General features: G+C 38.1%; 1 protein-coding gene across 8 annotated transcripts in view; it reads left to right on the forward strand.

Annotated features, from left to right (window-relative positions):
• The window catches only part of adgrb2 (adhesion G protein-coupled receptor B2), a 333,861-nt gene that overhangs the window by 280,008 nt on the left and 33,108 nt on the right, over window positions 1-20,745 (forward strand). For 7 of the 8 annotated variants that reach the window (XM_046843925.1, XM_046843929.1, XM_046843931.1 and 4 more), the window contains 5 exons: window positions 4,050-4,221; window positions 11,063-11,155; window positions 15,885-15,924; window positions 16,158-16,172; window positions 17,781-18,511. In XM_046843925.1, the coding sequence (XP_046699881.1) occupies window positions 4,050-4,221; window positions 11,063-11,155; window positions 15,885-15,924; window positions 16,158-16,172; window positions 17,781-18,511 (1,051 nt within the window). The remainder of the gene's footprint in view (window positions 1-4,049; window positions 4,222-11,062; window positions 11,156-15,884; window positions 15,925-16,157; window positions 16,173-17,780; window positions 18,512-20,745) is intronic. The other variant, XM_046843926.1, reaches the window with a different exon arrangement.

The following is a 20,745-nucleotide window of genomic DNA, read 5'->3' on the forward strand; positions in this document are numbered from 1 at the left end:
GAAATTAAATCCTTTTTTCGTATCTCGGAGTAATGAATAAATCAGCCGTGGGGCAGAGAAGGTTAACATCTGCAGTGGATCCTTGCTTAAGGGCTGAACCCCCAACCAACTTATCAGGAACCTAAAGACTTAACCACCACCACCACCATCTGACCAATGAGAATCAAGAAATAAACATCAACTTAGATATTTCGATTGTAATATTACATATAACATTAAACAACTATATTACATTGAAAAATCCCCCCTTAGCATGAAGAACTGCTTTACAACCATACGCTCTGGATCATCGTCTTGCTGTACGGTGATTGACAGAGTGACAGAGTGACAGAGTTGCACGGTGTTGATTATGGATTATTCCGTTCACTTTCTGAAATAAGTCTCCAACCTTCTCTCCCTGCTCCAAAACAACCCATTAAGCTTCCACCTCAATGTGTGACTGTGGAGGTGAGGCAGTCTGCTAACATCTTCTCTTCTGGTCTCATTTTTACAGATGTTTTCCTGTTAGACCTAAAAATGTCAGATTTGGACTCTCTAGAACTTTCTTCCAGACATTTCAAAAGTAATTTTTTTTTTTTTTTTAAGTGTGTTTTGCCTTTTAATTATTTTGTTGTGCAGAAACAAAAGGAACAAAAACCATTAAAGACTCCAAACTTTGTACAAATACTAACATGCTCTAATTTAGGATAAAAAAAATAAATTTGTATATCAGGTGCATTAATATAAACAAATATACACTATATATAGATCATAAAAGCTAAATTAAAAGAATTTGAAAGTACAATAAAAAATAGATTTGAATATATAGGAGAGGAAAAAAAACACTAAATGTACTGTAGCTGCCCGAGTTTAAAGACGCCCCCTATAATACAAATAAAGCTACTGCAGCTTTCTAAACTGAAAGACAGAAAACCTCATCACGTATGAATTATCAGTGTTTCCATATTTGTCCGATTTCCGATCAATACGAGTAATAAATAAATGCTAAAACTAGCAAATAAAACTTTACTTGTCAGAGTATAAAAAAATCTCCTTTTAAATTATGAACCTTTAAATACATCCATCTTTTTTCCTGCTCGATTTCCTCGTCCTCCTTCCTTTTTTCTTTCATCTCTTCCTCTCTTTTTTATTCGCATCCCTCTTTTTGTTGCGCACTCATCCCCTTTTTTGCCTCTACTGTAACGCTTCAAAGAGCTGCTCTCTTGCCCTGCACATACACACACACACACACACACACACACACACACACACACACACACATGTGGCTAGAGATGTTTGTTCTTTGAAGAGGTAGAGAACCAGAGAGGGGGTTCAAGGTCACCTTTGGTTCTTTACAAGAAAATTGGACTAATCTGTGGCTTTTTGCCAATTTAGTCATTTTATTGAAATAATAATGGAATTACTGATATCCATTCATCCATCCATATCTCTCACTCTCTTCCCTTCCCTCATTCTCTCTCTCTCTCTCTCTCTCTCTCTCTCTCTCTCTCTCTCTCTCTCTCTCTTTTCTTTTGCTCTCCATTTATTTCAAGACCTGCTCTTCTTTTGAATGCAAATTCGGTTCATCTGTGTGTGTGTGTGTGTGTGTGTGTGTGTGTGTGTGTGTGATGTGTGATGTGGATTTCTGATGCAGATACAATCTGATGACTTTATCTTGCATTTGCATACTTCCGTCTGCCTTTTTTTTCCTCTTTCTCTCTCTCTTTCTGCCTTTTTCTGTTTTTCTCACCATCATTGGTAATGAACTAAAAGTGGGTTGTCTGTCCCCTGTCAGTGAAGCCCATTTACACTCAGGATTTGGACTCAGTGCAGCGAGAACACACTAAATTGGTGTCAGACACCACGGCTAAGCAGCATGGAGCCGGCAGCAGCCGCAACTACATCTGAGTCGAGTCGGGTTCGGCTTTTACTGACAGCTAGCATGCTCTCGGACTGAAACAAAAGTCAGACAGGAACCACCTGCCTTTACATATTTCAAGTAACACACATCAGGAGCAAATTCAAGTGTTGGGTCCAATAGTCTGGGTCCTATAACTTGTAGCAATGTGAGTAGTGGTGGTGGTGGTAATAATAGAATTATTTTAGAATAATAATATTAATAATAATATTAGAATAATTAGAGCAGAAGTGCTGGTGGTGATGAAAATGGTAATGTAGTGGTGGTAATATTATGGTAATATGTCTGGTTCCTCTCAAGGTTTCTTCCCTATGCGATCGGTTCGCTCATTAGTGACAAACTTACTGTCACTGGTAGACCAGGAAGAGGAACCGGGGGTATGGGGAACACGAGTGGTAGGAAGTCCGGGTGATCTATGGTGGCAACTAGTAGATCCGACAGTGAGTGAAGGGGAATCGGGACCTTATAAAGGGGACTGGTAAATGGGAAACAGGTGTGGGTGATTAAAGCAGGGAGAGCCTGAGTGAGAGTGTGAGTCTTGGAGGGAACTGGGCTGGTGGTTCTCTGACACTTACACTTCTAACAGACAATATTATTCATTCTTTCTTACCACATTATCTGCGTAAAAATCTGCTTTGACAATGTTTATTGTTAAAAGTGCAATACAAATGAATTGAATATTAGTCAGATGAAGGTCTTGTAATAGTAGAAGTAGTGGTGGTGCTGGTAATAATAGCAAGATGTTGGTCTTGGAATATTAGTAATATTAGTATTTTGGGGTGGTGGTAATAATAGTAGGATGAAGGTCTTGTTATAGTAGTGGTGGTGGTAATAGTAATTGTAACAGTAAAGTATGAAGTAGATTGTAATGTAGTGGTGGTGGTGGTGGTGGTGGTGGAGATGGTAAAATGTAGGTCTTGGAATATTAGCAGTAATGCGGTGATGGTGTAATAGTGATGGTGTTAATGGTAGTATGATGTAGGTCTTGTAATAGTAATAGTTGTGGTTGTAATAAGTATACAGTTGATGGTAAAGTAGCAGTAGTGGTGATGGTGTAGTTGTAGTAGTGGTGAGGGTGGAGGTAGTGTGGTTATGGTAGTAGGAACTATGTATGGTACTAGTAGTAGTTTTGGTGTTAGATCTTACCAAGAAACCACACCTATGGTCTTCTTAGGATTAAAGACCTGCAAGCTTTTCTGGGATGGTGCATAAGCAACATTCCAGTAGTAGCATTTATTTATTTGTATTTGTTTTTTGTGGTGGTGGTGGAAATAATAGTAGGAACTTGCTAGGTGATACTAGTAGTGGTGGTGGTAAAAGCAGTAGATCATTTAAAAGAATCAGGGTTAAATCAGGGTTCAGTTACTTCCTTATTATAGAAAACATGGGGAAACATTGGGAAAATGAACAACAGCATGGAGATCTGATCTGTTTTGTTTAATCCATTTAAAATACATTACCTGCTCGTTCCGGGGGAACGCATTCATATTTCATTGGATCCTTCATGAGATAGGAAACTTTGCATGGGTTTGGAAATTGTGGGAATAATAGCATGTCACAACAAGAACATCAATATGAATATATGATCTAAATTATAGATGGCATTACTGTGAGAACACACACTGAGCAGTCATGTTTGAGAATCTGTCTGGTAGTGGTAATAGTAGTAGTAGAAATTGTGAGGGCTGTGCAATGAAATGCTCAAGTAAATCTTAAAGATATGTGTAAATAAGAAAAACGTAATAGTAGTTGGAGTAACGTTGGTGTTGGTGGTAAAAGTTGTAGTGACGGTGATTTTATGGAAGTAATAGTGATTATGGCGGTTCTGAAAGTGGTAGCACTTGCAACAGTGGTAGTAGTGATGGTGGTGGTGATAACAGTAATGGTGTAGTAACGGTAACTAACTAATAACTAACCGTTATAGTATAGTAATAGCATAGGTAGTATTGGTGGCAGTAAAAGTATTAAAGATAGTAAAGATAATAGAAGAATGAATCGAGACCTACAGTTTGTTTATCCTTTGGAAATACATCGTATTTACACTCAATGAACGAAGCTTTGTATGAATATGTGTCTAAAACCAAAAAAGAGAAATTCAGAGACTGAATCAGTTATGCCATGTGTGTATATGTGTGTATATGTGTGCATACAGGACATCGTTGTGGAGCTCCTGCGTCGTTCTGCCGTTGCTGGCTCTCACGTGGATGTCAGCGGTGTTAGCCATCACGGATCGACGCTCCACGCTCTTCCAGGTGCTCTTCGCAGTCTTCGACTCGGTCCAAGGCTTCGTCATCATCACTGTTCACTGTGCCATGAGGCGAGAGGTGAGAGCGAGCTTCGTTTCGACTCTAAAACACTGATGCGTCAAATTCAAATATCAATGTGCATAACAGCAAGAATTAGAAATGGATGAAAATGTGGAAATAACAACAAATTAAAACAATGTTGTTGTGTGAAAAATTGTCAATATTTTTTTTGTAGTAGTAATAATAATACAAAATATTATTACAATTATTACTTTTGCTTTTATTGTTACATTGTTTTGTATAAAAATATCAATAATGATGATAAATATTATTATTACTATTATTATTATTATTATTATTATTATTATTATTATTATTATTATTATTATTACTTTTACTATTATTATTATTATTATTATATTATTATTATTATTATTATTATTATTATTATTATTATTATTATTATTATTATATTAATAAAATAAATTTTAGAATATAAAACCATGTAATAATAATAGGAATTTAAATAATAAAAAAGAATAAAATAACTACAGTTTTTTTTTCAGTTGATTTTCACTGTCAATATTTTTAATAAAATTTATTATATTTATATATTTTTCATGAAAATTAATAGTTAAATTAATTAATTAATAATAATAATAATAATGATGATAATAATAATAATAATAATAATTTGCTTTAATTTTTTTACTGTTAATTCCATTGTATTTTACATTTTATACTTTAAATAATAATAAATAAGGAATTAAAGAGCACATTTTTATAATTATCTGGCATTAAGACGCTAAACTTCTGACCGGAAGGTTGTGAGTTTAAATCCCAGCACCACAAAGCTGCCACTTCTGGGCTCTTGAGCCAGGCCCTTAATCCCCTTTATGAATTAGATAAATAGAATTTATTCTGGATATAGGCATGTGCCAAATGCTGGAAATTTTGTGAATTTTGTAATAATAATAATAAATAAATAAAATAAAAATGAAATAAAAACAATGGTGACTAAAGTAATAATAAAATAAACGAACATTAATTAAAAAAATGTGCATAGTTGCATTTTATTTTTTTATTGCTGATGAATGTGTATAGATACATTTCGGAATTTAAACCGTGTAATTATAAGAGGAATAATAATAATAAAAAATTATTTAAAAAAAAAAAAAAACCTGCATTATGATTATTTTCATAAATGTATTTGGGCAGCTATGAAAAATATGAATATTAATAATATTAATAATAATAATAATCTCCTGGTTCGGTATGACTTTCTGACTATTAAAAAAAAGTTCCTCTTTCTCGGATCACATTCTGCTATAGACGAAACCAAACTTATTCTCAGTGCATACTGACATTTACCAGGATGGAACATCGAACCCTGGTCAGTTATACACCAGTAAATGACATCTTACACATTCCTATTAGTCGTACCAGAAATGTTTCATGTGCATTTTTTTTTTTTTGCGTGAACTTCTATCCTCGTTGCTCTTTACATGACAGAATATCAATCATTTCCAAGATAATTGGATGTTTAAGAAGATCAATTATTGATCAGGTTTCACACCTTTCAATTTTTGATGACTTCTCTTTCGAAATCTCGCCGGGTGAACCGGCATGGCGTGGGTTCCTGACTTCTGCTTAGAATTGTATTTATACTTAATTTTTTTAAATCAAGATCTAGATTTTTTAAAATTGCGATATTAATCAAATTAATTGAGTGGTCCAAGATGAAGGTTAATGCAAAGTTGAAGGACATTTCTAGACATATGTGATTCTTACCCAAACTTCTCCATGAAAATATGCTCTACATGAGTGTAAGATCTTAAAGGTTGTGTGTTCTAACCATATTGAACAACTTTGGGATGAATGTGGATGCTGACTTCACCCTAAGCCTCCTCACCTCACCTACAATCAATACCTGACTTTAATTTGTCACTGAATAATCTCCATAGATTTCCTCGAAATCTAGTGGAACATCTTCCAAGTTGGCTTCATCATTTCAACCATATACAGTGCAGTACACAGTGAAGCTTTCGGCTGCTCCTGGTGTCTCCACAGCTGGTCCTCCGTCTCCATACCACCCTGTCCTCTACATCTGTCTATTTTAAACCTACCGTCTGCATGTCTTTCCTCACCACATCCATAAACCTTCTCCTAGGCCTTCGTCTTTTCCTCCATCCTCAGAATTCTTCTACCGATATACCACATGTCCATCATCTGCACATGGACGAACCATCTTTCTCAATCTGTCTCCAAAACATCCTACCTGTCCATCCTGATCTCCCCGATAAAACCCAGCATCTTCATCTCTGCCTCCTTCAGGTCCACCATATTGCTGCTCCGAATCACCCTATTGGGATTATGTGGATCAGAACTTTACGATGGAGTCTGAAAGGTTTTAGTATGCATCATGGCTTCGATCCAGTTCCCTAATACAAAATTCCTTGCATATCACAGAGAAAAAAAAAACGACTTTGGTTATGTTGTGAAATCAATACTAAAAAAAAGTAATAAATAAATAAAATATGGGTATTAGTAGAAGATTAATCTGGGATTATCTTTTTTTTTTTTTTGCTAAATACATGAAAATCCTTGACAAGCATTCAATGTAATCCCTAATAGCTTTTTTTTTTCATAACAACAGAACTGAGAGCGTCCCAGCGAGTCGGGATCACGCACAGCCTGCCCAGTTTGATGTGTAAATCGCACCCGGTTGGGTGGCGTAGGCAAGGAGTGACAATTAGCACAGCGAGTGTGAGACGGTGAGGAGACAGAGCGTAGCTGGATGTAGAGACATGGAGAAAAGTGTCCTTTTAATATATAATACATACTGAATGAGGACGTGCTACTGGTTACTGCAACAACGTGCAATTTCTTTTTTTTAAGAAAAATAAAATTGGACTATGCACTCTAATAAGTAGCGAAAGAAAGAAAGAAAGAAAGAAAGAAAGAAAGAAAGAAAGAAAGAAAGAAAGAAAGAAAGAAAGAAAGAAAGAAAGAAAGAAAAAGAAAGGAAGAAAGAAAGAAAGAACAAGGGTATATGGGAATAGACAGAAAAGAAAGAAAGGAAAGGAAAGGAAAGGAAAGGAAAGGAAAGGAAAGGAAAGGAAAGGAAAGGAAAGGAAAGGAAAGGAAAGGAAGGATGGAGACTTAAGGATATAGAGACCAATGAAAGAAATAGGAATGAAGGAAGGAAGGAAGAAAGAAAGAAGAAAGAAAGAAGAAGAAAGAAAGAAAGAAAGAAAGAAAGAAAGAAAGAAAGAAAGAAAGAAAGAAAGAAAGAAAGAAAGAAAGAAAGAAAGAAAGAAAGAAAGAACGAGAGTGTATGGCAATAGAGAGAAAGGAAGAAAGGAAAGAAAGGAAGGATGGAGACTAGATAGAGATAGAGACCAATGAAAGAAATAGGAAGGAAGGAAGGAAGAAAGCAAGAAAGCAAGAAAGAAAGAAAGAAAGAAAGAAAGAAAGAAAGAAAGAAAGAAAAGGAAGAAAGAAAGAAAGAAAGAAAGAAAGAAAGAAAGAAAGAAAGAAAGAAAGAAAGAAAGAAGGAAAGAGGATGCGTGGCGAGAGAAAGAAAGAAAGAAAGAAAGAAAGAAAGAAAGAAAGAAAGAAAGAAAGAAAGAAAGAAAGAAAGAAAGAAAGAAAGAAAGAAAGAGAAGGGATTGGGAATTGGGAATTGGGAATTGGGTGCCCCCAGGTTTCTGGTATCAGTTTGGAGAAGAACCAGTGAGATACTCTTGTCCAGTATTATAGTGTATAATTAAGGCTATAAGGCTCTTTGGCTGTTTCCAGTCTCTGGCTGTTAAATGCTGTCATTAGTGCTTTGTATTATTTAAAGGAAGTGTGAGCCGAGCGACGACGCAGAAGGTTTGTCACTCCGGGAGCATAAACTCATATCAAAGTTTCATTAGGAATCTCATCAGGCCACCTCTGCCTCGATCCCTCTCTCCTAACCAGATTAAAGTGATAGATTCGGCTTTGCGAGTCAGGTCTGTCTCGTCTCCAGCATACTTATTACCGTTATTAGTTTTCGCGCTCGCAATAAACAGGGCTCTCGGATAGGTGTTGTTTCTGCTTCCTGCCACGCTTTTTGGGTCGCGAGACGCTCCGGATGTATCGCGGCATTCAATCTGGATGTCCTGGAGGGGGTATGAAGGGGGACGGATAGGAGGGATAAATATGCAGTTTAATAAACAATGGATAATTAAAATCTTTTAATCGGGAATAATGAGATGATTGAGGATTGGGGGCATGTGTAAAGCAGGGGAGACGTATAAGATATAGACAAAAGTATTTGGACGCCTGCTTTTTCCATCCAAATCTGTTATTATATTTTTTCTCCAAACTATTACTACAAAGACATCAAACATCTCTGGATCATAAAAAAATCCCTTCACTTCAGCATGACAATGTACATGTGCACAAAGCGAGATTCATGATGATATGGTTTACATAGGATGGAATATCTATCTATCTATCTATCTATCTATCTATCTATCTATCTATCTATCTATCTATCCATCCATCCATCCATCCATCCATCCATCCATCCATCCATCCATCCATCCATCCATCTATCTATCTATCTATCTATCTATCTATCTATCTATCTATCTATCTATCTATCTATCTATCTATCATCCATCCATCCATCCATCCATCCATCCATCCATCCATCCATCCATCCATCCATCCATCCATCCATCCATCCATCTATCTATCTATCTCTATCTATCTATCTATCTATCTATCTATCTATTCATCCCTCCTCTATCTATCTATCTATCTATCTATCTATCTATCTATCTATCTATCTATCTATCTATCTATCTATCTATCTATCTATCTATTCATCCCTCCCTCTATCTATCTATCTATCTATCTATCTATCTATCTATCTATCTATCTATCTATCTATCTATCTATCTATCTATCTATCCATCCATCCATCCATCCATCCATCCATCCATCCATCCATCCATCCATCCATCCATCCATCTAAAATATAATTTTTCATTTAATTACATTGTCATATTCCTGCCTGAGCCTCTCATTTAAAAAAAAAATTAAAATGAGAGAAAATTAGAGAGAGTGAGAGAGAGAGAGAGAGAGAGAGAGAGAGAGATACTACCTCCTTCTTTCATTATGTTAATGAACATTTCTATTTAATAAAAAAAGGAATGAGGAGTCATTAAACCCGGACACTCCTCTTTCAGGAATTCATATATATTAATCTATGAAATCCTCCAGGCCAATTTTTTCTGTATCAATATTGGTTTTATGCAGTGTGTCCATGTGCTGCGGTCGATCATCAGACGGGAAACTTGTTTTACATAAAGGTCATTATGGTTTCCAAGTAAGAACTCATGGCTGTAAATACGACAAAAACGTGAAAAAAAGTGCATTGCCTGAAATCATTGGTGGAAATGTGATTTATGAGTTTATTAGAAGTGATCCTGAATAGTCGAAGATTCGATACTTCTCTAGGAGTCGTCTGATTCGACTAACAATCTCTCAGTCGAATCTTGCTGCAAATATGAGGATCGTACCATTTGGTTATATGGGGGTGCTCAATATCTGATTTCACATAGAACTACAGGTGGTTTTCTCCCAATAAGTTGATATACAGTTCAGGTTTTTATTATAATGCTGTAAATAAAAATGTTAGAAGTAATAAATATGTTTAACTTGCGTAAATAAACACAGGAGCATTTTAGATGTCAGAGATTTAAATATTTAACACTGTCTGGAAGATTCTGTATTAATCTCATTCCAAAACATTCGAATCACCGCTACGCAAAATGCAGTCTGCAGTGCGGCCTTTCTGCTCTTATTTCCTCTTTACATTTTTTGGGGTTTCTTCACCGTGTTTTTAATACATTGTCTTCTATTTCTTGAAATGTCGTGTGGAATCGTTTTACGAACGTTCGTCCACATTGCCTTTTATTTCAAATTGAAAAAGATGGAACGAACCGTTTCGTCTATCACACGGCAGGCGGTTTTAGGTCCCTTTATTCGAAAAGTTGTTTGTGTGTGGTTTGTAAAAGTACTGTTACTATAATGACGTTTTACTTACAGCTACAGGTCTAAAAATCGAAAAGTAAAAGTAAAAAGTAGCTCATTTAATATGCACTCAAAGTATTAAAAGCAGGGGTTTGGGGGGGGGGGGTTGTGGGAGGATCTTGTTACAAATAGAAAATGGGAAATGAAAGTGCAAAAACACAAAAAAATGATAAATAATTTTTATTTTATTTGAATTATTCACTTTGGCAGCAAGAAAAAAAATTAATTTTCAAAACATTAAGCAATTTTTAATTCGGCTCTGCATCACTGGCGTCTGTTTTGTCTTCTCTGCCCAACAACCAATCAGTACAGTCGTTTCCGGGGGGTGTGACCCCCACCCTCTCCCCCATTGCATTATTTTAAATATTTATTGTTTTCTCAGTAACAGATGTGATTTAAAATGTAAATGGGTGCAATACATACCTAACTAAAAGTAAAAATTCAGATTAAAAACAAAAAAAACCTACTAAATTGCAGTAACGCAAATAAATGTAACACATAATTTGGACGATTCTGATGTGTAAATCCATAGTCGTGGACCACCGCAGGATTTTATACAGAATGATAACATCTAGAAAGCAGAAAAATCCAATGTAGATCTCACAAAGGAGATGGTTCAGTCCGGATCAAGTTTACAGGAAGAATATGGTGACTTGAATCATCACTCTTTAAGACCCTGGTGAGCAGAAAAGCATTTCGAAAAAACATCAGAAAACTTTTCGACAACAGCAGAACACTTTAGATTCGGCTCATATTAAGCTATAAACAGGATTCTGGAACTCATACTAGAGCTCGAACTCGAGTATAATCTGTCTTTCTTTCTCTCTCTCTCTCTTTTCTTTCTCAGGTCCAGGACGCTGTGCGCTGTCGAATGGGCGGCTGTAAAGACGACAGCGAAAACTCGCCCGACTCCTGCAAAAATGGCCAGGTGCAGATCATGGTGAATAGCATCTCATTTCACCTTCATCCTTTCCATACACTTCACTTGACCTGAAAAATTTCAAGCCGTAATAAAGAACGTTCCGGATTATTTATTTCTTTTACCGTCTAAAAGGCCCTCCATTATCACCCTTTTCGTATTCAGCAGCCACGGTGCTATCCGTGCTATTTCTCCCTCCGTTCTTCTCGATTTTCGCTTTTGTGTTATTGCTTTTTTTTTTTTTCCTTCAATAGGCCAGATCGCTAGATATAATGGGGATGATATATTTACCTTCGAAATGACTCCAGTCAAGGAGAGCTCTCGGTGTTCTTCTCCCCTTTATTCCTTTTTTTTTTTTTGACAGCCATATCCACAGGCATAATCATCATCTATTCCCATGCCCTCACCACCCATCACGCAATGCCAGGACTGAAATACAATCAGGCATTCAATATATCACTGAAAACCCTTTTTTTGAACCGCTAAAGACAATTTCTTTTCCTAGACATTCATATATATAAATAAAATATACACTACACGGACAAAAAAAATGTGTATACGCTTCTAGAACATCTATTTCACATTTACTGCTATAAGAACCTCCACTCTTCTGGAAAGATGTTCCACTGGATTCTGGAGTGTGATGGAGATTTGAGACTCATTCAGCCGGTTACTAACGCGACGTACTGATGAGCTGAGGAGGACGAAGGTTCCGAGCAAAATAGCAGGAGATCTAGGAGATCTTCCACTCCAAACCATTGTAAAGCATAGCTTAATGGAGCTGGAACAGGTTTGGAAGGATGCAAGGATGCAAATATGTCCTATACGATTGTGTGTCTGCAAATTTGTGGTAGGAGTTTGGGGAAGAACAACATACAGCTAGAAAAGTCGTGTCTCAATTATCCCTAAAACGCATATAAACGTCTCACATTGAAGAAATCAATGTAAAAACCACAGCCGAGGAACAAGGATGGAACTTCATGCAGGCAACCAATCAGGACATAGAGCTGTGCACTTCCATGAATCCATCACCAATCCATGGTGGACTTCCATCTGCATTCTGGAACAGAAATCAAGATTTCTTTGGCTAGGTGGACCAAAAATGTTCCAAACTTCATCAACCGTCTCGACTTCCTGAAGAAGAACCCGATGCTGTCTTCTGCCTCAAGGTTTAATACATGCCGTATTCTGAGTCTTTTCTGCTCAACACGGTTCCAGTCAACTCTCGAAACATTTTCCTTCGGAAAGCTTGAACCAGCGTGTCTGGCACCAACGACCATCAATTCCCGCTCGAATGTTTGATGTGAAGCCCTTGACCTTTATCTGAATGATCGAACAGCTAGTTCCGTGATTGGCCGATCACGGGAGCGCAAGTGAAACGTGGATGTTAAAAGCGCTAAATGCTAATGAAAACGAGTGATCGGTGGGACCTTCCACGCTAGCGGGCGCGAGCGAACCGTTTCAAATGCTGTATCCGGTGGCGATCAGTTTCTAAAGCCGTCTAAAGCTACGCTAACACGGTAGATGAAGGTCATGTTATTATTGCGAACATCTTTAATAACGGTTCCGCGGAACGATAAGCCTCGCTCGAGTCTACCGAGAGATAACTTCGATCACGTGGGGTTTAACATGCTTCACCCTGATTTGCGCGGTGATGTACAGTGGATGCAGGCTAAAGGAAATTCATGGCAGAGTGATCGTAAAAAGTCGCGAGCTCAAACATTACTACTGTTGCCTAATTATCATATATCAAGCTGGAGACAACTGTGTAATAGGATTACATCAAGTCGGATTTACATCAAATAAAGGACAAGCTTCATGGGGAAATACCTCACAGACGCACAGTCGCTGATTTGACAGATGCTTTAAAACTGCCGTAATTAGCGTCAGCATTAAACTCTTTTATAAATTTGTACTCGCCAACTCTTCCTCATACAGTCTGATCCGAGGATTCCTTCTTAAATGTAGTTTGCAGTCAGACACTTCAGTCTCGTGGTTCAGGCTCCAGAATTTCCAAGCTGCAACGTTTGGGTTCTTCTCCGAACTGTTACCACAAAAAGACATTGTTTTCTTTCTTCCTTTTCGCTCGCTAGCATATATCCTATTTCTTTCTTTCTTTCTTTCTTTCTTTCTTTCTTTCTTTCTTTCTTTCTTTCTTTCGCTAGCATACATCCCTTTCTTTCGTTCTTTCATTCTTTCTTTCATTCTTTCTTTCTTTCTTTCTTCTTTCTTTCTTTCTTTCTTTCTTTCTTTCTTTCTTTCTTTCTTTCTTTCTTTCTTTCTTTCTTTCTTTCTTTCTTTCTTTCTTTCTTTCTTTCTTCCTTTCCTCTTGCTAGCATACAGCCCATTTCTTTCTCTTTCTTTCTTTCTTTCTTTCTTTCTTTCTTTCTTTCTTTCTTTCTTCTTTCTTTCTTTCTTTCTTTCTTTCTTTCTTTCTTCCTTTCCTCTTGCTAGCATACAGCCCATTTCTTTCTCTTTCTTTCTTTCTTTCTTTCTTTCTTTCTTTCTTTCTTTCTTTCTTTCTTTCTTTCTTTCTTTCTTTCTTTCTTTCTTTCTTTCTTTCTTTCTTCTCAGACTCATAAGACCCTAGATATCCTTGTGCTAATATTGTCCTAATTGTTGGAAGGACGTGTTTTTATTTAACATTAACAGAAGGAAATTGTAAATATTTGAGATCAACCAGTCAGTAAAAGCCGGGTCCTGATGTAGGTGAGAAGGTGAGGAGTGCACTCAGCATGCTAATGCTGTTCAATAGGGTTGAGTTCAAAGCTCTATAGCAGGAGATCTTACACTTTTTCAGGGTCTAGTGAAGTGGCGGCGAAATTTCACGTTACAGCATCTAAAAACATCATACGATTGGGTGCGTTTGATCTTCTACTGTCTCCAACCCATATAAAGCATATCTACATCTATATCATGCCGCTGCGTCCAAATGCGACCCATACAACTGTGCGCCTTAAACTTTGGGTTTGCAAAGGTTTGGAAAATGACGACATACAGGTCGGCTGGAAAATGTGAGCGCCCCAATACTTTTGGTAATATCGTGCATGGGAGACATGCAGATGAATGCGAACGTAGGTAACATTACACCACGTATATGTATGTGTGTGTGTGTGTGTGTGTGTGTGTGTGTGTGTTTACTGTAGTAGCAGATCTCCGAGCACAATCAATGGCATAGTGTGAATGGATTAGCCGGCTAATTAGATAACTAGCTTGCAGTCAGCAGGCTTTTACTTCAAGATTGTCAAATGTCAGGTTAAATAATCGCCGATCGATGTGCATTCAAGTGCGTTTTTATTGTAACTCTCACAAATTTGCTGCAACCAGTCATGTTCGTACAGTATTACTGAATCTTAGCGTTAGCATCGATCCCACGGGTTCCTAGCGCTCTGGCTTTCAAATAGAATCCGGTCCATACACCACTCATGACTTAGTGTGTGATTACCTTTGCAAATAAACCCGTTGGAAATGTAAAACGTGCGCTAATCGGCACGTACGTTGTGCCCCCTGGCCATATGCTCGTACGCTCGACGTATTCCACACGTATTACTAAAACGATCATTATTTTTCTCATTTTTTTTGTTTCTCTCCTCGCAGGTATTGCAGTCGATTGTGGAGGTGTTGCGATAGACTTTCATTCTCGCGAAAGAGTCGTTTACGATACCCAAATTTTTCGTTTAAATATGCTCGCTAGCGCTCCGTCAAGGCGCCAGCTGCATTTGTGCTCTCGATCCGCCTCTCATGCAACACAGAAAATCGCTCATTTCTGCATGCAAGCGGTGTATGGAGCTCATCTACGGAGTACACAAATATTACTCAGATTCATATCTCACTTATAACAACAGCACTAACATCTATAGAGTATGAGCAAAGGTTTATGGACACCTGGGTATTTGTATAGGGATCGTTTCAAAAATCCCAATCCACATTAAGTCCCTTTTTTAATTATATAATAATTTCAATAATTCTGGAACGATGTGATTTTGAGTTTGCTTGTAGAGATTTCAGCCAGATAGCAAAGTCAGGTCCTGATGTAGGTGAAGTGAAGAGGCCTGGGTGCAGTCAGCATTAAATAGGGTGTTCAATAGGGTTACAGAGCTCTGAAGCAAGAGATCTTTCACTCCAGACCATATAAAGCAAATCTTAATTTTTGTGCTGGAACAGCTTTGGGTCTCCTAGCTCAGGTGAAGAGAATGTTTTATGCTACACAATTGTGAGCTAGCGATTTTCCGGGTCAGGTGTCCCAATACTTTTGGAATGACATCTCACTGGTATGCTTCATGTACGGAAATTATTTGTTTTCCAGCAAGATTCCGTCGCACCCATCCTCGCAGCTCTTATTTTGCTTACGTAATCGCCAAAAATTGCCAAGAGTCAAAGCGCAAAAAGAAACCAGAGGGGGCACTACAGAGGCAGGAATTCCTCAACAACTGACAGTCCTTTGATTATGCAAACAATGTATATTTCAGTATATGCGACTTCTGTTTTTGTGTAGCGATCCCAATATCTCGATATCTGTATCTCCCAGAGTGGGCGTGGCCTAACGTGGAAAAAGAAATTCAATACAGTATGGAAATACGATTTGTACCCGCCTGTCTTTTGTAGTCCTGTAAGCTTTGTCTTCAATTTGTCATTGCATTAATAAATAAAAAAAAAAAATAAATAAATAAATAATATGTGGATTATGTTATGGTATGTTCTATATTATATAATGTAATTATATGTCTCTCTTTACTTTACTCCCACGCAGGCCGATTTTGAGAAAGACGTGGACCTGGCATGTCAAACAGGTATGGATTTCTTTTCCTTTCGTTTTTTTTCTCTTTGCTTCTTTTTTTAGCATCTCGTTCTCTCACACACCCACTATCTTATCTGTTGCTTTTTAGTTCCTTTGTCAGTTTGCACTTATTTATTTATTTATTTATTTATTTATTTATTTATTTTTATGAACACCCTGGCATGGTCAATTTGTATGATAACTGAACAGTGACGTTGCCTAACCTTGTCTTCCTGTCGTTTGCAGAAAGAGGACATCCATGTAAGTTTTATTTCAAAATTTTTTCTTGTTTTTTTTTCTTTTCCTTTTGTTTCCCATTTCAACGCTTTATTTTTGCATCGAGACCACAGAATTTTTGGATCGGATTCGACGCAGGTGCAGTAACTTATGGTCAATTTTGAAACAAACAACAAAAAAAAAACTTTACAATTAGAATACTTTCGAAAGCCGTTTTCGAAAGACGACGCGTGATTTGCGTGGATGGTAAAGCCTAGAGACGTGCACCTTTATTACTTGGGTGGGATGTTAGATCTGTTTCTCAGGCTCGGCTTCGATTGGTTTGAGCGCGGGCTGCAATGAACAATCGAAGCATAAACTAGACTATTGGCTTGCACTTTTTCCTGTATCAAAGAATTACGGGTATAAACCGATACCAAAGAACGTAATTGTTTAATCTAAACACTGTTTCATGAGATAAACTGAGGGGATCATCAGAAGGGATTTGATTAAAGTGGATCCGGAACTTACACTTTAATTTTCAGAATAGAGCAGATTTGTGATATTTATTTAAGAAAAACGGTAGAAATGATATAATGATCATTACTGCTTTTAGTTTTATTCATCTTCAAATACACTATATTGACAAAAGCATTGGGACACCTGACTTTTCCAGCCATTTGTGGTTTTCCCCACATGGTTCCCTTCACATTTACTAGGAGATCCAAACCTTTTCCAGCATGACACTGCCCTTTACATAGATTGTGTTAAGTGGGAGATCTGAAGTAACTTCTACATACATCTGACCTCAACCCTATTGTACACTGGTATAAATTGGAACTCATTCTGCCTTCTCGCCTTCTCACCTACACTTGACTTTACAAAAATCCTTGCAACTTAACGAGCCCAAATATCCAAAAGCACACTTCAGAATCGAGTGGAACATCTTCCCAGAAGAGTTTAGGAGCAAATGGGGACTAAATGTGGAATCAGATGTTTAAAAAGTGTCTCCTGCACATCTTATGGTCAGGTGTCCACAAAGTTTTTGTCCATATACTATATAATTAAAATATCCATCACCATTCTTTTAGTATTTGCCTTATTTGGAGTCGTGTCTGATAGTAAGTTATTACGATGTTGAATGCTTCACCTCCAGGAGGATTATTGACTTTTTTGTCCTGTGGAAAACTTCCTCAACACTCTGCCTCACTTCATACTCGCATACGTGCATGCTACAAATTCAACACGCCGTGGGGGGGAAATATGGCGTCCTTTCTTCTTTCATCATCCTGTGATTTCTTGGTGCTCAATGTGCTCATTTCCTTTCTCTTATCTTCTCCTATCATCTTCCCATCATCATTATTTTTTCTTTCCTCACCGGCCTCTATCTACTTACCCGGGCTAACGTTGTGACCTTTGTGAACTTCTGTTTATCATACACATCTCCCTATCTATCCTTTTCCCTTTTTTTTCTTCCATTGTCCACTTTTTGCTGTTGCGCTTTTTTTGCGGTCTTTGTCTTGTGCACTCGACCATTGCTTCTGTCTCTTCCTCTCTTCCTGCCTTTGTGTGCACTTTCTCTTTCTTGTCCCCCTCTTTCTCTTTCTGGGCTCTCTCTTTTTCTGTCTCTCTTTCTTGCTCTCGCTCCCTCAGTCATCTTCAAGGAGGTGAACACATGCAACCCGGCCAGCATCACGGGCACTCTGTCGCGCATTTCCCTGGACGACGAGGACGATCTGAAGTTAGCCACGCACCAAGAAGGTCTCAACTTTAGCAGTCTGCCTGGCAACATCCCCCCACCCAACCTTCTGGCACAAGTGTCCACTCTGGGGGCGTTAAACGAGCTTAACGAGACACCCCGCAAAAAGGAGATCAACGTGGAACAGGGCCAGCATCAACGCTCAGCACCAGTCTACCTGTGCACCGAGAGTGCACTGAGTTGGGCACGGTCGTCTACTGCTGCAACTGATCCAGCAAGCAGTGTAGGTGGTGGTGAAGAGGACTACATGGTACTACCACGGCGGACGGTGAGCCTCAAGCCCAATCCCATTCCGAAAGAGGAAAAACCTCTCAATATTAGTGTGGATGACCCACCTTTTCCTCCACCCCCTTCACCCATGACTCTTCACCCGGCTGAGAGTGAGCCATATCCAGCGGACTTTGCTAATGTGGACCACGTTAGTGTCAGTCTTAACCGATCCTATGGGACTATCAAGCAGGTCCCTGGTCTCTCCAGTGCCCACACGCTGCAGGTGAAGCAAAGTCGGCCCTCCATCAGGCAGATCTTCACTTCTGGCAAGGCGGAACGCACCAGGACCCTGCCCCGCAATTTGCGTGCCAACAATGCCAACACCAACACCAACGTCTCAGCTGGCTCCCTGGAAGTAAGTACCCCATTTTCTTGCCACTTTGGTGTCCTCTTTAAATTGGGACAAGGCCAGCTTTAATTACAGGTTTGCCTTACAGGTGATTTTGCGAATCAAAGATTAGTTCAAAGGGGGGGTTAAAGACCCTTTGGCTGTAATCGATGATACATCCCGTAGCAAAAACAAGAGCTACAGTCAATGCTATATAAGTCAATGAAAGCTAGCATTTAATAGAGTGCCAATTATCATAAAGTTTTATGGACAAATTACACAACCACTTAGAGGACTTGTCTGGATTTTGGCTCTTTTTAGTTCATCCACCTTTAGTGTGGCTGTGTAGGGGAGAAACGGGTTGCAAGTACACATGTTTGGTGCTTGCATGGGTGCAAACATGGGGTATATGCAGTGCAAAGGGGCACCATGCATTGAGTGGATTTCTTTTTTGTAAAGGGATCAGGAAGGGGTTGGAGCCAACCATGAGCTATCTTGTATACCCCTCAGCAAATATGGAGGTGGTACTTTAGTTTAGTGGTTAAGGAATTGAACTTTGGCTCCAATAGGTGTGAGTTCAAGTCCCAGCCAAAACAAAGATGGGCCCCTGAGCAAGGCCCTTAACCCTAAAGCTGCTCAGTTGTATGAATGAGACAAATGTAAATCGCTATGTTTTATTTTCAAGCCCAAGCTTGAATCATCATTGAATTCCATGGCCAATAGGGTCAAAAATAATAATCCCTGATCATAATCCCGGATGAGGTTTGAAACCAGGAATCGTGGTAGTCATCCCAAGCTTGAAGACGTACAGTGAGTAAGAATTCTGGCATTTTATGATTTATTACATTTACAAGAAATTGAAGGCACAAAGATAAAGATCAATCAAAAATAAATAAATCAATTGGCAGGAATAAGTATTCAGACACCACAAATTACCAGCGTTTGTACTTCGGTGCAAAACCGTCCTTGGCAATTACAGCTTTGAGACATCTACAGTAACAAGTAATTAGGTTTTTTGCAGCACTGTGGTTCAATTTTGGATAATTCCTTTTTGGCAAACTGTCTTGAATTCCCCAAGGTTACAAAAGGGCTCTCTGATTAATGCGCCATTTCAAAAATCCTCCATTCCTTTTTTTCTGTGCGGAATTCATTTCTGCAAGCTTTTTCTTGACTTATTTGTCTTGTAGAAATGCCCATATCCTCCCCAGAGTTTTGACTGATGAGATGAAAGTCTTCTCTAGTTTCTATTCTAATCATCTGTTTCTATTTTCTATAATGGGTGTAATGCCATAGAATTGTTTCCATAGAAGCAGTCCTACTGTATATCATGATGCTACCACCACCATGCTTCTCTGTGTGGTCTGATGTTCTTTCCAACTGGTCAGAGGATACGTTTCAAAACAAGTTCTGATTTGTTCAAAATGATTGTAGACAGTTTTTTTGTAGCCATATGTAGCTATATATGTAACTATACAAGCAAAGGTTTGTGGAGACTTGACCATAAGATAGGTATGTGATTAATGAGCATCAGGTTCTATATTTGCTCTGGTAATAATCTACACTTCTCTGGGCAGATGTTTCAGTACATTTTAGTGCGTATCTAAAGATTTGTGCTCATCAGGAACTGATGCTGTTTAACAGGGTTGAAATTTATATCTAACTGTTACCACAAAGTTCGTGGCACACAAGTAAACAGTATGTCTTTGGAGAATTAAATGCACTGGAACATCTTCCCAGAAGACTGGAACTTACTATAAATGCAAATGGGGACTAAAAACAACACTGAAATGTCTGAAAACGCTTGCATTAATGGCCAAAAGGGGATTCTTTCATGGATTTAGGAGCAAAATCCTACATAGATTCAAGATTTCCAATGCCAAACGCAGCCCTAAAACACAGATGTTTTATTTTCTTTAAATATAATCGAGTTGATGTGCTTCGTTGAAAAAGTTCCAATGTCGTCTCATCTGTCATTTTCCTGGAAGCACTGTGGCTTGTCAGTTTGCATTGCAACGAGTTTAAAGCATTACTATAATCCGGTTATTTCTTTTTTCTTGTATTTTGTTTTCTATGGGTGGCAACATATTTGTCTATATCTGTAATTAAATATATTTCAATACACATAAAAGCAAAGAGGTATAAGTAGACAAACCAATATATGTTGTGAGGAATGGCTCAGGGATTTGATACAGGATCCAAAACAGAAACCAACTGTATGATTCTTGCCTCTGTGGAAACCACAACATGTGACAATTAGTTAG

Source organism: Silurus meridionalis, chromosome 29 (genome assembly GCF_014805685.1).
Source record: "Silurus meridionalis isolate SWU-2019-XX chromosome 29, ASM1480568v1, whole genome shotgun sequence".
NCBI lineage: Eukaryota > Metazoa > Chordata > Actinopteri > Siluriformes > Siluridae > Silurus > Silurus meridionalis.